This window comes from Natrix helvetica (assembly GCF_964273705.1).
Source record: "Natrix helvetica genome assembly, chromosome: 1".
Taxonomy (NCBI): Eukaryota; Metazoa; Chordata; class Lepidosauria; order Squamata; family Natricidae; genus Natrix; species Natrix helvetica.
Window position 1 is genome coordinate 198,025,189 of NC_138548.1, and position 13,503 is coordinate 198,038,691.

The 13,503-nt window shown below is 42.2% G+C and overlaps 1 protein-coding gene across 3 annotated transcripts; it reads left to right on the top strand.

Moving 5' to 3' along the window:
• The first annotated feature begins 7,597 nt into the window (after positions 1–7,597).
• Positions 7,598–13,492, top strand: TSPYL2 (TSPY like 2). Of its 3 annotated transcripts, XM_081962479.1 has the most exons (7): positions 7,631–8,929; positions 9,285–9,362; positions 9,647–9,758; positions 9,851–9,996; positions 10,152–10,231; positions 10,491–10,603; positions 12,356–13,492. In XM_081962479.1, the coding sequence occupies exons 1-7, from the start codon at positions 8,153–8,155 to the stop codon at positions 12,463–12,465; spliced, it is 1,416 nt and encodes a 471-aa protein (XP_081818605.1). In that variant the 5' UTR covers positions 7,631–8,152; the 3' UTR covers positions 12,466–13,492. The 3 variants fall into 3 exon arrangements, with proteins under 3 accessions (XP_081818606.1, XP_081818607.1, XP_081818605.1); XM_081962480.1 differs by lacking the exons at positions 10,491–10,603; positions 12,356–13,492 and adding an exon at positions 10,330–10,483 and having other exon boundaries at positions 7,598–8,929; XM_081962481.1 differs by lacking the exon at positions 10,491–10,603 and having other exon boundaries at positions 7,606–8,929.
• Positions 13,493–13,503: the final 11 nt, after the last annotated feature.

Here is a 13,503-nt window from a genome sequence, read left to right on the forward strand (position 1 = left end):
AGTGTTGGGGCATTCACAACTTCTGGAGGCAAGCTGTTCCTCTGATTAATTGTTCTAACTGTCAGGAAATTTCTCCTCAGTTCTAAGTTGCTTCTCTCCTTGATTAGTTTCCACCCATTGCTTCTTGTTCTACCCTCAGGTGCCTTGGAGAATAGTCTTTAGTAGTGTGGTTAAAATTTGTCTTTAGTAGTGTGGTTAAAATTTGAGACTTTGTAGTCCTCAACTTATGACCACAATTGAGCCTAACATTTCTGTTGCTAAGACAGTTGTTAAATGAGTTTCGCTCTATTATACAACCTTTCCCGCCACAGTGATTAAGGAAATCACTACACAAGCCAGTAACACAGTTAAGTGTATCTGGCTTCCCCATTGACTTTGCTTGTCAAAAGGTCACAAAAAGGGACATTGGAATTGTCATAAATACAGTATAAGCCGGTTGCCAAGCTTCTGACTTTTGATCACATGACCATGGGGATGCTGTAATAATCAAAAGTGTGCAAAATGGTAATACACAAAAAGTTGTAAATTGAGGACTTCCTGTCTAGATTTTTGGAAGGCAGAAAGATTGAACAGTAATCTTCAGTCCTTTGAACAAATGGGCCCTAAGTTCAAATTTTGAGAACTATCAATGCAAAATGTAAAATACATAATATGTAATACATAATACCCTCAACTGCTTTGGCAAAGTTTTGTCTAACTTATTCCATCTAGGAGCAGTAAGCAGAGCAGTGCTTGAATCAACAGGACAGAAGACTGAACATATGCCACTTCAACCTCTCCTCAATTACAATCATAATTTCCTACATGTTGCTTCTTCAGGGTTCAAAAACAGATCAGTAGCACTGAATTCCCTAATAGATTTTGGCTTTGTAGTAAAAGCTTTTTTGCTTTAGCAGCTATTTTGCAATATTTTTTTTGCCTTGCCCCAAAACATAGCTTAAAGGACATCAATGATTCTGAGTTATAAATGAAACAATACGTTTTGGGTTCTTTCTTAATATTCCATGGGTTTATGTTACATGTTATGCTACACCAGGGGTGTCGAAACTTGGGAACTTTAAGACTTGTGGCCAGCTATGCTGGCTGGGGAATTCTGGGAGTTGAAGTCCACAAGTCTTAAAGTTCCCAAGTTTCGACACCCCTGTGCTAGACAAAATGTCACAAACACATTACCAGCAGCTTGGTTTTTGCTCATTTTCAAGCCATTCTATTGGTAGTGTCTTAATAACAAAAAATACTGCCTTTCAAAACATTTAAAATGGCTAAAATTATACAGATTTCAATATGAATCCCATATGTTGAATACTTACAACCTGACTAGGGCATATAGAGGTTTTGTTTCAAATAATACTTATTTGGTGTTTAATAATTTGTACTTGGCAGATATGAATGCTCCGTGCTCTTCATATATTATCTCAAAACATCATTTGAGAATGAGCACAATAAATTCTGAGCTCTCTGGGGGAAATAGAAACAGCATATTGAATCTGGTCAACTGCTTTTCGTTTCCACAGTCTCCCTTGCCCTTCTACAATGAGTCCCAACGAAGTGACCTTCTCAACAGGTGCAATTGTTTCAAAAGTTTTACAATACCATGAAATGAGCTGCTTCAGCAACCTGGGCTCACATTGCCATCTTGTGGACTCTGTTGCTCAAACAAATTCCTTTCTTGATTACTCCACTTTAGTTGTTAGGAAGGCAGAACCAAACCCTCAGTCTTAACCAATTCTATATCAATGCCTTTTCCAGCTTTTTAATACACACTTAAGAATTTTGTTTTGCTGTGCTGGTTGGTTTAGAAAGGATAGTCAACGTACGGATCATCCTGTTTTTATGTTTTGTCATTTCCTTAATATTGATCCACTTTGGAATTGCATCATTAAGCAAATACAATGAATCTTACAGATCCCTTTAGAAGCAGCATAAGTGGATGCAAACGTTCAGTGCAGCTAAGATATACCTGCATTGCATATTTACCTTCACACGCTAGACTGTTTTCTCCTATTCACATATTTTGAAAATTTGTGGAGAGAGTAAGGTTCACATCTTCTCTTTCAATGATCTCATTTAGAGTTGCAGAAGGGAAACTGTAGCTTTCTTTAGCTGCTCTAACAAATACACTATATTGCCAAAAGTATTGGCTCACCCATCCACATAATCAGACTCAGTTGTGAGCGAATACTTTTGGCAATATAGTGTATATTGCATTCCCTGCAGCTCAGCTGATGGCTGGTAAATGTGAGACGGAGTGGGCAAGGTTCCCCCTAGGATGACTGTCCCAGCTCAATTGGGCATATTGTCAGCCTTCCTGGGTGAACCGGACAGAATCCAAGACTAGATGAACAATATCTACTTTATTGTAAGACTACATTGACAGAATCTCACAAGTCTGAAGGTGCAGACCTCTTGTTGCCACTGTAACAGCCTGAACAATTAGGGCAGGTCCTTCCTAAAGTTCTTCCTCTGATTGTTAATCCACTGGGGGGGGGGGGAGTTCCACCTTGAATTAATGAAGCGTGGACCGTGGCTTTTTCCTTGTAGCATACTTTTGAATAAGCGAAAATAAACCCGAAACAAGATCTAATAAAAAACATTTTTAATATAAAAGAAAGTAAAAAAAAATACAAAACTTGCTAACTGAATTAATTACATCTCTGCAGAGTTATGTGCCTGCCTCCTGGCAGGCGAACAGAAGATCAGAAGAGAAAGTTAAGGAATGTGAATGAGCAGCGCACTAAATCATTTGTCAGATAAGAACTGGAGCATGCGCAATAAATTTCAGCACAGCTAAGCAAACCAATTAACGCAGTGACAGGGGGGTCCTGCCTCTCTTGTTGTTTCTTAGGTAGCATCTCTTCTTCTTGCCTCCCAAGGTCATCCACACATACCATTACACATATAAAAGCTTCAATAAGCAAATGCAGAGAATTCTGTGCCATTGGTAGCTAGCCATTTCTGTAAGTATGCCACAAGTCAGAAACAAGAAATTATCTAATTCAATGTGCAGTTTTCATCATGCCTTGAAATACTTTAGCTTGCAATTATATTCAGCATGAGAAAACAAGGAGGACAGCATTGGGGAAATAGTTTTAATTTTGCCTAGCCTTTATTTGTACCTCACTTCAACCAAAACATAGCCAGTCAACCTTTTTTTTTCTACCACATTCCCATGACATTGCCTTTATCTCACTCTCAGCCCATGAGTCATCCTTTATTAAAGTAGCATTTTCTTCCTTATTCTAGCAAAAGCATCAATCAGATGTATAAAAACTGTTTGAATTTACCATCATTATATTGGAAATCAGATGCCTGGTGATGACTTGGGTAAAAAGGCAATAATAGAATTGCCAATGAAGGCAATCAATTTCATGCCATGAAATTTAAAAATGGATAACAACTCAGTGATAGAAATGGTCTATTGTCAGCCTGTAGGTCATCCTATTCTTATTCAGCAGTAGAGCAAATTCTTGCTGCTTCTTGTAGAATTTACGATGATGGTTGGCGACCTGGGTTCTCCATTGGACTTTATGTAGGCTGTGATTTCAGATTACAATCCATCAAAGCTGAACAGCTAAGGAAATATCTTCTGTTTCTAATGACCACCTTGCTGGAGATGGCACAAGTTGAAATTATGGTTTGTTGCATTTTCTAATTATCATTCTTTTCCTGAATCTATCTACAGTATTATTTACTACAATGGGCATCTTTCAGAGCCTCCTATGTTTGCACAGTCAAAACTTCATGCCAAAAACTACAATAATTCTTGGGACCCATTTCAGTTGGATTTCAAACCAGGGTACAGCAGTGAGACATTTGTTGCACTTGTTAGGACCTCTGGTGGAAATGGGATGAGGATGGTGTGTCCAAATTTGTGCTCCTTCATCTCTTAGCAACCTTGGATAATGCTGACCACAGTATCCTTCTGAACTGGTTGTGAATGTCCGGATGGGGAGCACTTTGTTGCAGTGTCTCTTCTCAATCAGAGGTCAGTTCTAGTAGGGCGAGGTTGCATCTGCATCCCCTCATGCATGAGGGCAAGATACTTGCTTCTTCTGTGAAAACACACAGTAAGGTGATCTGAAGGTAAAGGTTCAGGATCGTCAGTGTCCCAAGGGTGTTTTTTTTTCCAAAAGGCAATTGAACTTTCTTAGTTTTTTCTTGAAAACATGTTGCTTCTCATCCAAGAAACTTTTTCAGTTCTGACTGAATGGTGGGGAAAGGGAGGAGATATATATTTTGCAGTCATCTGGTCGTTAGCACTGGTTGTTTTTATATTTATATCTTGATTTGTTTTTTGTTTTTTTTGCCGTATCTGTTTGTTATATTCTTTGCAGTCATCAACCAGAATCTGATGAGAAGTGAAACGTTTTCAAGAAAAAATAAGAAAGTCCAGTTGCCTTAAAAAAAGAAAACCCATGACCTGGATTATGGAGAATCTACATAGACGTATCACCAGTAACCTTATGACACCCATCTCAACCCCAGGCTGTGCAGGTGAAGGGAGGAACAGAGTGGCACAAGACTGAGCGGCTGTGGTTGTTTGGGTCTGTGGTTCTGAGATGTTTTCATCTTTGGTCTTGGATGAGGTTGCACATGTAATTTAGAGGTCCTGCTATATACACAGCTACTGCTTAAACAGTAGGTGGCATCTGTGGCCAGGAGGTCTTTTGTATAACTCCATCTTGGTGCCAGCTATTCCCTTCTTTTTATCAGAATACCCTTCAGATGATCACTCATGCCCTAGTCACCTTATGATTGGACAATTGCAATGTGTTGTACATGAGGCTGCCCTTGAAGAGATTCAGAAACTACAACTAGATCATGATTCAAAGGTCCAGGCAGTAAATGAGGCTTATAACTATGCTCATGCGCGTTCGTTTCCAAGTTATATACGTTACATTGGCTTGAATTGAGTGCATTTCATGATGTTGATCATCACCTGTAAAGCCCATTATGGCATAGGATTAGGTTACTCAAAGTAGCACCTGTCTCCAATTGTTTTTGCTCATCCGGTATGATTGCACAGTGTGTGCATGCTCTGGTCCCTTCAGTTAAATGTCATATTACAAATCAAGGAAGCATGTCTTTTCTCACAAATGAAGGCAAATGTGTTTTTGTTTTCTATTGCAATTCATCTGTTCCGGAACAACTTCCTCCACACTTAAATCAGAGGTCACCAATCCTCAGGCCAGAGCTCGTTGCTGAGCCAGGGTGTGTTGGCCGTGCAGGCGGCGGGTGAGCATGCAAGCACGTGAAGCTGAATTTGTGCAAGTGGCACACACATGCACAAAACCACCAGTCCATAGAGCTGGAAAGGTTGGGGACTGTTGCTTTAAATGGTTCACAAGTCTCTGAAAACCTGGATATTCTCCCAGATCTAGTGTCAAGATGTTTGCAAAGACCTTGTGGAATTTTTTTCTTGGCCATTTTTTTAATATTTTTTTTCTGGCTGGACATGTTTCTTTTTTTAAATTATGCTTTTTGGTAAATGGTAAATTGCCCAAATAGTCCCCACTTAGTTCTCCTGGTCTGGATTACAGGTGGTTGTTTTGTATTGCATAGCAACTACAATTAAGACTGGTAACTCGTTTTCTAAGTGCCTGATCACTAGATGGAAAATTAAAGCACTGTAATAGGCCTACATCCTTACTTCCCCTTAAAAAATTAAGTGAAGCAGCATAGTTATGTTGGAAGAAATGTCCTTCTGGGTTCGGCTCCAAGTGGGGAAAAAGACACTGGAGACTGCTTGGAAAGATGATTTTAATGGTGGACAGGACCACATGGCTTGAGCTCCTGAGCAGAAAAGGTGATCACATGCTTCAATGTTGGTGGAAAAGAAGAGAAGAGAGTGAAGAAGGGCTTGCAGGGCTTTTTATAATCTGTTCAACCCCACCTATCTGTTTCCTGTTCCTGTGTAAGAAATGTATTCTGATTGGTTGTCAGACTCACATGGGCCCATGCAGGGGCAACTTTCTAGGCTGAGTCCAGGTTTGGTTGAATTTTCAGAGTTCTCAGATGCCATGTGGTCAGTTGAATAAAGTACCAATATTATCATGCCTATAATCCCATCTCCCTGGAGCTGATGGGGAGAACTCTTTATTATGTAAAGTGGACTAGTTTGGCCTTCTTAATGGCCCACTGACAAAGTGGGGATGGGCAGGAAGCTGCAGGCATTTACTTTGTGTTTAAAATGTGTTTGTCCCTTTTTCACATCCAGGAAAATATAATATTCTGCTTTTTCAATATTTCCTAGGATATTTCATTTTTCTGGGAGAGGGCTGGGTGGTAACTTCCTACAGTTACTAACCAAAAAAATCATGACTGTGACTTGCAATTTTATTTCTATTTTAACGATTAACTCTGCTTGTCACAAGCCAGTTGAAAAGCATTTTAATGGTGATCACATCACCACAGGATGCTGTGAGGATTGTAAATGCAAGAATTAGTAGTAAAAGGTTTTTTTTCACCATATCTGCTAACACAACTTAAGGCGTGAGGCAGTCTGAGACTACCTGTGATATTATACAGGTAGTCCTTGATTTACGAGAGTTGGTTTAATGACTGTTTATAGTTACAACGGCACTGAAAAATGTGACATGATCATTTTTCACATTTATGACCCTTGCAGAATCCATATGATCACCTGAACAAATTTTGTATGCTTGGTAACTGACTCACATTTGTGACAGTTGCAGTGTTCCATGGTCACATGATCACCCTTTGCAACCTTCTGACAAGCAAAGTCAATGGGAAAGCCAGATTCACTTAACAATGGTGTTACTAATTTAACAATTGCAGTGATTCACTTAACAAATTTGGAAAGAAAAGTCAGAAAATGGGGCAAAACTCACTTAACACATGTGTCATTTCTCAACATAAATTTGGGGCTTCATTGTGGTCATAGAGGACTACCTGTATTAAACAAAGCAAGGCTGTATAAAAAAGGGATATCAGAAGATGTTAATTAGCAGAATGAAGTGAAAATGGGATAAAAAGGGAAACACTTCTAAGAAGCTGGGAAGTAAAGAATGAATGCCACAAGCTTCACTTATCCTTCCTCTTTTGGCAATTGTATCGTGGTGGGTAGTCAGCCACATGATTAGACTGGATTTGGCAGTTTTATCCACCTACTGACTCTTTTCCAAAGACTCAGAACAGGCAGATGTTATTATTTAATGGTGTTAAACTAACCACACAGGATGTAAGTTGTTCCAGGTAAAACTGCCTTTTGCAATTGACTGGTGAGACTTTGTCAATGCCGATGGCTTTATTATCGGATTCTGGATGTTCAGTTGCAAACAACCAGACGCATTTGCCTATCCCACTTCTCAGACAATGAAAGGGGACATCCATCAGCATATCATACGGTAGTTAATACTTTAATGTTAATGCTTTAATGTAGTTAATGCTTTAATGTATGCACGTTGCTGGCGAAATGGTTTCTGAATCTCCCGCCCAACAATCTCTTTGGGAAGTTATGTGAGCACACCACACCCAGGAGGCGCCGGCTGATAATTCCCGGCGTTGCTATCTCTGCAGACGCATATTGGTATCTTGGAGGGCAGCGTATAGGCGGCCCTCCACCTCTTGGTCCAAACCCACCACGACCTATTCTAGCTAGACAGATAGCAGCACTCGTCTCTCAGAGCGCATGCCCCAAGGGGTGAGGAGCGTCCGAAATGTCGCCGCGCATGCGCCGCTCGGACGATCACTCCGGGAACGACCGCGTCACGGCTTCTTCTGCGACTGACCCGACCGAACCAAGGTCGGTAAAAGGGAAGCAGGCCACCGACGGCGAAGCAACGACATCTGGAAACCGCGGGCCTATCAAACCTTACTTTTCCCACGTGGGGTTAACATAAGGCGGGATCTTTGCTTCGATTGCTTCCCGGAGCCAGCCAATCCGCGTTGGGATCATCCAAATGAGCGAGGCAGCTTCTGTCCCAGTGGCCAGTCCTCGATCGCCGCTGACCAATCAGGAGGAGCTGCGCAGGATTCTCGCGCTGAGGCGGTTGGAAGAGGCCGTTTCCGTGGCGCCCTTCCCCCACCCTGCTTCTCCTCCTGCCGTGCCACCGACGGTTGGGCAGACTCGCGGCTTTTTGCCCGCCCCTTTCGGATTTGGTTCTGCCGTTGGGGCCGGAGTTGAATTACCATGAGCGAGGGCGGTGAGGACTTGGGGCCCCCATCCCCTAAGCAGCGGCGCTTAGACCCAGCTTGTCAACTGCAGAAGGAGACGGAGGCAGCCCAAGCTCTGGCCGAAATGACGGCTTGGGGCGGCGGGAGCTTTAAAATCCTCAACCAGCAGGAGGCGCACGGAAGCTCCTCAGCGAAATCGAGGAGCCTGGAAACGGCCGGCCAGCAGGGGGGGCGCGAAACCGGCCCTGCGGCCGGGGAGCGAAGCGCTTCGGCGGGGCAGGGTTTGGAGACTCGGTACGGCCGGGCGAAGGGAGATGGGGAGGCGTCTTCCGACGAGGACCAAGGAAGCGCAGCGGGGGGCGTGGAACCTGCCAGGGCGAAGCGGAGGAACGCGGAAGCCGCCCTCGGTGCGAGCGACGACTATGAGGATGGCCGAGAGACCAAGAGAAAGAGGAAGGATGCCAAGGAGAGGCGCAGGGCTGCTGAGGTAGCAGCTGAAGCAGCGGAGGACGAGTGCTCCGTCATTTCGGTGGGGGAGGAAGAGGAGGACGACGATGACGAGGAGGAGGAGGAGGAAGAAGAGGAGGAAGAGGGAGGAAAACAGCAACGCACTCGCAAAACCGAGCAGTACTTGGAAGCCCTGGAGGCTGTGCAGCTGGAACTGGAAGCTGTAAATCAGCAGGCCAACCGTGCCTTTGCCCAGCTCAAAGCAAAGTTCAGTCACATGCGGCGCCCACATCTGGAGCGACGCAACATCATCATCCAAAACATCCCCGGTTTCTGGGTCACTGCTGTATCCTGTCATTGCTACTAGGTGTTGGGAAAGGGTTGCTGGAAATGGGAGGAAAATATAGTACTGTCCAGTATTGCAAAGAATGTGAAGAACATTTTGAAGCTGTGTTATACTCAGTTGGGTCTTAATCCATGTAGCAATGGATTAATGCCACATCCTTCCTTTGTAAAATATTTCATTAGGGGCTTACACTCAAAGAAATAAGTGGAGAAAGTAAATGGGTTCTTTTGGGGCAGAGCATACTTCACTACATGGCAATGCTGCATATAGGTTTAGAATGTCTGCTTGCATTTATATGTGTAGCCTGCCTTCTTTCTGAAAAAAGTGTTTTTTTTCCTTGACATTAACTTTGCAGTTTCTCAACCATCCTCAGCTTTCAGCCATGATCAATGACCGGGATGAAGACATTTTGAGCTATATGACTAATCTGCAGGTGATTTCAACAAAGTTGTGCTTGTGTTTACCTAGTGTATGTTGGAGGTGGTGACCCTTTGGGAGCTGTATGCAACTAAATTTCATTTTAATGTATGCCAATTAGTGCACATTTAAAGAGACAAAGTTAGTCTAGGTCTAGAAACTAGCTTGAAATTGAATTGATGAATTGATGAACTCTCAGGCTAATAAGCTGAGAGTAAAATTATTTGCATCCTAACACTTTTCCAGACACTGTGACAGTACCTTGGTAATGTTATGGTTATGGTGTTCTTTGATACGTAGGTTGTGGATTTCACCCATGCGAAGTCAGGCTGCAAGATCAAGTTCTACTTCAGCAGCAATCCCTATTTCCAGAATGAGGTCATTGTGAAGGAGTTCCAGTGTGGTTCCTCTGGTATGCACAAGGGGACAGAGTTTTGAGGGATGAAAGGTCAGATTTGACATGCATTTCTTTACAGCGGTATGGTTTTTCCCCATCCTTTTCAGGGAGATTAGTTTCTCATTCTACACCAATTCGCTGGTGGCGTGGCCAGGATCCACTAGCTCATGGCCAGAAGAACTTCGAAATGAGCCGCAGCTTCTTCAGTTGGTTCTGTGACCATAGCTTTCCTGCAGGAGATCGCATTGCTGAGGTGGGACTATACTGCATACCATTGATGAGAACTTGCTCCCCAAATGTTGTTCAAGCCTCAGCATCCACCATTGTCAGCACTGGTGGGCTACACCCTCTAAAATGTTTATTGCAGCCGTATGCCCTTTTACCTGTCACACTCTTCTTTTTCTCTAGATCATTAAAGAAGACCTGTGGCCCAATCCACTTCAGTACTACCTGATGGGGGAAGGTGGTGAAAATGGTGAAGAAGACAGGTAAGAATTATGCAGTTACGTGGTTCCTTGTTATGGAGATTATAGTATGAGTGATATTTTTGGCAAGAATCTAAGCCTGCCATTGTGTGTGGATATAGATTTTTGTCTAGGTTTGTGGCAGCAGGACGTAGGAGGAGAGAACTAAAGAGACGTAGGAGAAGTGGACTTCATGAAGACAGGGCTTCGTGGTATACAGCTGGGAAGTCCGCAGAAGATGATAGATAAATGGTGATACACTCCCTCCTTCCCTTATGTTTAGTGAGACAGAAAATGGTGATGACTTTGTTGTGATTGTGGATGATGATGGTGAAGATGAGGAAGATGGGGTGGAAGATGTCCATGAGATCATAGATGAAGAAGAGACTGGGCAAGGTAAGTAATGGTGAAATACAACTGCTCCTCATAAAATGATATAGCCTTTGGATCTGAAATGCAGAATAATTATGAGTCATCCAGAGTTGTTATAAGATGGGCAGCTATATAAATGTTTAAGTAGGTAGGTAGGTAGGTAGGTAGGTAGGTAGGTAGGTAAATAAATAAATAAATAAATAAATAAATAAATAAATAAATGTTGATACAGGTAATCCTTGATTTATAACCACAATTGAGCCCAAATTTTCATTGCTAACAGACAGTTGTTAAGTGAGTTTTGCCCCATTTTATGATCTTTCTTGCCACAGTTGTAAAGTGAATCACTGCAGCTATTAGTAACATGGTTGTTAAATGAATCTGGTTTCCCCATTGGCTTTGCTTGTCAGAAGGTGGCAAAAGGTGCTCAATAACACCAGGATACTGCAACCGTCATAAATATGCCAGTTGCCAACTGGCCAAATTTTGAGCACGTGACCATGGGGATACTGCAATGGTTGTAACTGAGAAACTAATAAGTTAGTGTTTTTAATGCCATTGTAACTTCAGCCAATCACTAAACAAATGATTGTAAGTTGACGACTAGCTGTTCTTTGCTCTTCATTTCTAAAGGCTCAAGAGCAGCTAACAATCAGGGACATCATAAAAGGAACCTCTCAATAAAAATAATACATTCATAGAAAAATAAGAAAAGTCTCAACACCACAAGAAATAGAAAAAAAACATACATCATCAAATGTATTCCTATACTGTGTTCAAAGCAGGTTCTGGGCTAAATGGGAAAGCCATTAATGATTTTCCTGAAATCCAGAAAGAAAGTATAGAGCAAGGAATTTTAAATTGTGGGAACAGTGAGTAAAATGCCCATTTGCTAGGTTTCATCATATAGCAATCTCAAATAGAAATGGTGAATGGTAGATGATCTTAAAGTTGACAGTCAGCACTTTGAATCCCACTAGAAGCTAATTGGCAGCCAATGCAGGCCCTGAAGCAGTGTGGTCACTGAGGTATAATGATAAATACCTATATAGGTTGCTGCATTTTGCCTCAGTAATAGCTTTTGAATGCTTTTCAAAGCCTCATACAGTAATCCAAAGTAGAGGTGACCGGGCAATGGGTGACTATGAGCAAAGATTCCTAATTTTCCCTAATTGGGCAATAGCCTTTCTTTTCATAGTTGTCAACGGCTACTTGAGCAAAAGCTTTGAGTTCAGTAGGACTACCAATTTGCCCCCCACCTCTGAGCAGGGATGAATAGTCTTAATTCACAGCCAAGGATGATGTCCTGAAGTCATTGGCCTACAGACTTAAAGTTGTTCCCTCTATGAAGAATTCAGAGTCCATTCCTTTGTTGAGAAATTCTAAGCACTGAGTCAGCACTTAGCTAGACAACATAGATACCTAATCTTTCAGTCAGTGACCTCTCCCTGCAGTTTTATGTAGATTAAAGGAAAGTGGGGAGAAGAAATCAGAGGAATGACTTCCAAGCAGATTTTCTCCCACTCCATTGAATGGAATCAAACCTTATTAGGAAAGAGAAACAACACTGAAGAACAATGTCTCTCCACCTCACACACATACCCCACCCCAAAACATCCCTCAGAGCCAGCCCAGAAGGATACCATGATTGATGGTATCAAAAGCCACTGAGAAATAAAGGAGGATTCCGTCATTTAAATATTGGAAACATGGGTAAAGAGGGAGTATTTTTCATCAGCTGCTTCAAATATTGATGTATCTTATTTACTAACACAGGTGAAGTGGTAGAAGAGGTATTAAGTGGCCAAGAAGATGATATTGCTGGATCCAAGTCCTCCCGAGAGGAGCCAGATGGGAAGGATTCCGAGGTGGAAGAAGATGGCTAGATTAGCTTATAAAAGAACAGTGTATCTGGTTGGACTTTACTATGGGGACCTCAGTGGCACTTTGATGCTGACCAATTGCACTTGGACATGGCAAAAGATGGGGTGTATCAGCAGCGGTCACATAGATTATTTTGTATCTTTATTTATTGTATTGACTGCATTTCTCTCTCTGCCCCTTTGGGAGCACTATGTGCAAGCACCCCCTTAATTGTTTGATGCTTAGCATCTTCTCCTACCTGCCTGTGTGGGGGCTGTACGCTTATTTGCCCTGTCCCCTGGTGGCTACTCAGGGTCTTGTCTGCCCAGAGGCCTTTTTAAAACAGCTCAGGGTTTCCTTTTTCCATTCAGCATTATTAAGCTGCTGGCTTTTCGCACCTTCCCTGAACTTCTGCTTATAAGGATTCTACTCCCCTTGTATATATTTTAGCTTTAGTATGCCTGCTAGCGGCCGGCCAGTGCCTCATGCCATCAAAACATAATCCCAGCCTTGCTTTTCCCACATTGAGGATCGGGCCTAACCAATTGGGACTCATCCATTGCCAATGCAGGGCTCTGCCATTCAAACTGACTTTGTAATAGCGCCTGTTAATCTAAATGGCAACCTTGCACCCATTGGCTTAGCTGAAGCAATAATAACTCTCTGGTTACACAGTATTTTCCTTGGGATTGTTAATGCAAGGGAAAGGGCTGTGATGATGGCTTATTCTTGTGTTTGATACTTTCTCCAATGCTCCAGTACATGAAAGTAATGGCAAGATGTTTCTAGCAACAACGTGTATATGTGATTTTATGCTCCGGTGTTCTTTATGTATAACTGCAGACAATTTCCTAGCAATGTTCCTAAAGCATCATACCCAGTTGGGTTTGCCCATTCCCAATACCCCACAGAGGCTGTTCTATGCAATGCTACTGATATTTGTAGAAAGGCAACCATTTTCCTTGGCTGATTTTTTTGTATATTTCGTATCAGGACTTTGTACTTTTTTTTATTATAAAAAAAGCACTTAATGTACAAAGCGCTTTCCAATTTGGCGTGTG

Bases quoted from the DNA above. Each gene is read 5' to 3' on its own strand.
- TSPYL2 (XM_081962479.1), top strand. From the start codon at position 8,153: ATGAGCGAGGGCGGTGAGGACTTGGGGCCCCCATCCCCTAAGCAGCGG. The intron at 9,363-9,646 runs GTGATTTCAACA...TTTGATACGTAG, and splicing joins GCTATATGACTAATCTGCAG to GTTGTGGATTTCACCCATGC. The intron at 9,997-10,151 runs GTGGGACTATAC...CTTTTTCTCTAG, and splicing joins CAGGAGATCGCATTGCTGAG to ATCATTAAAGAAGACCTGTG.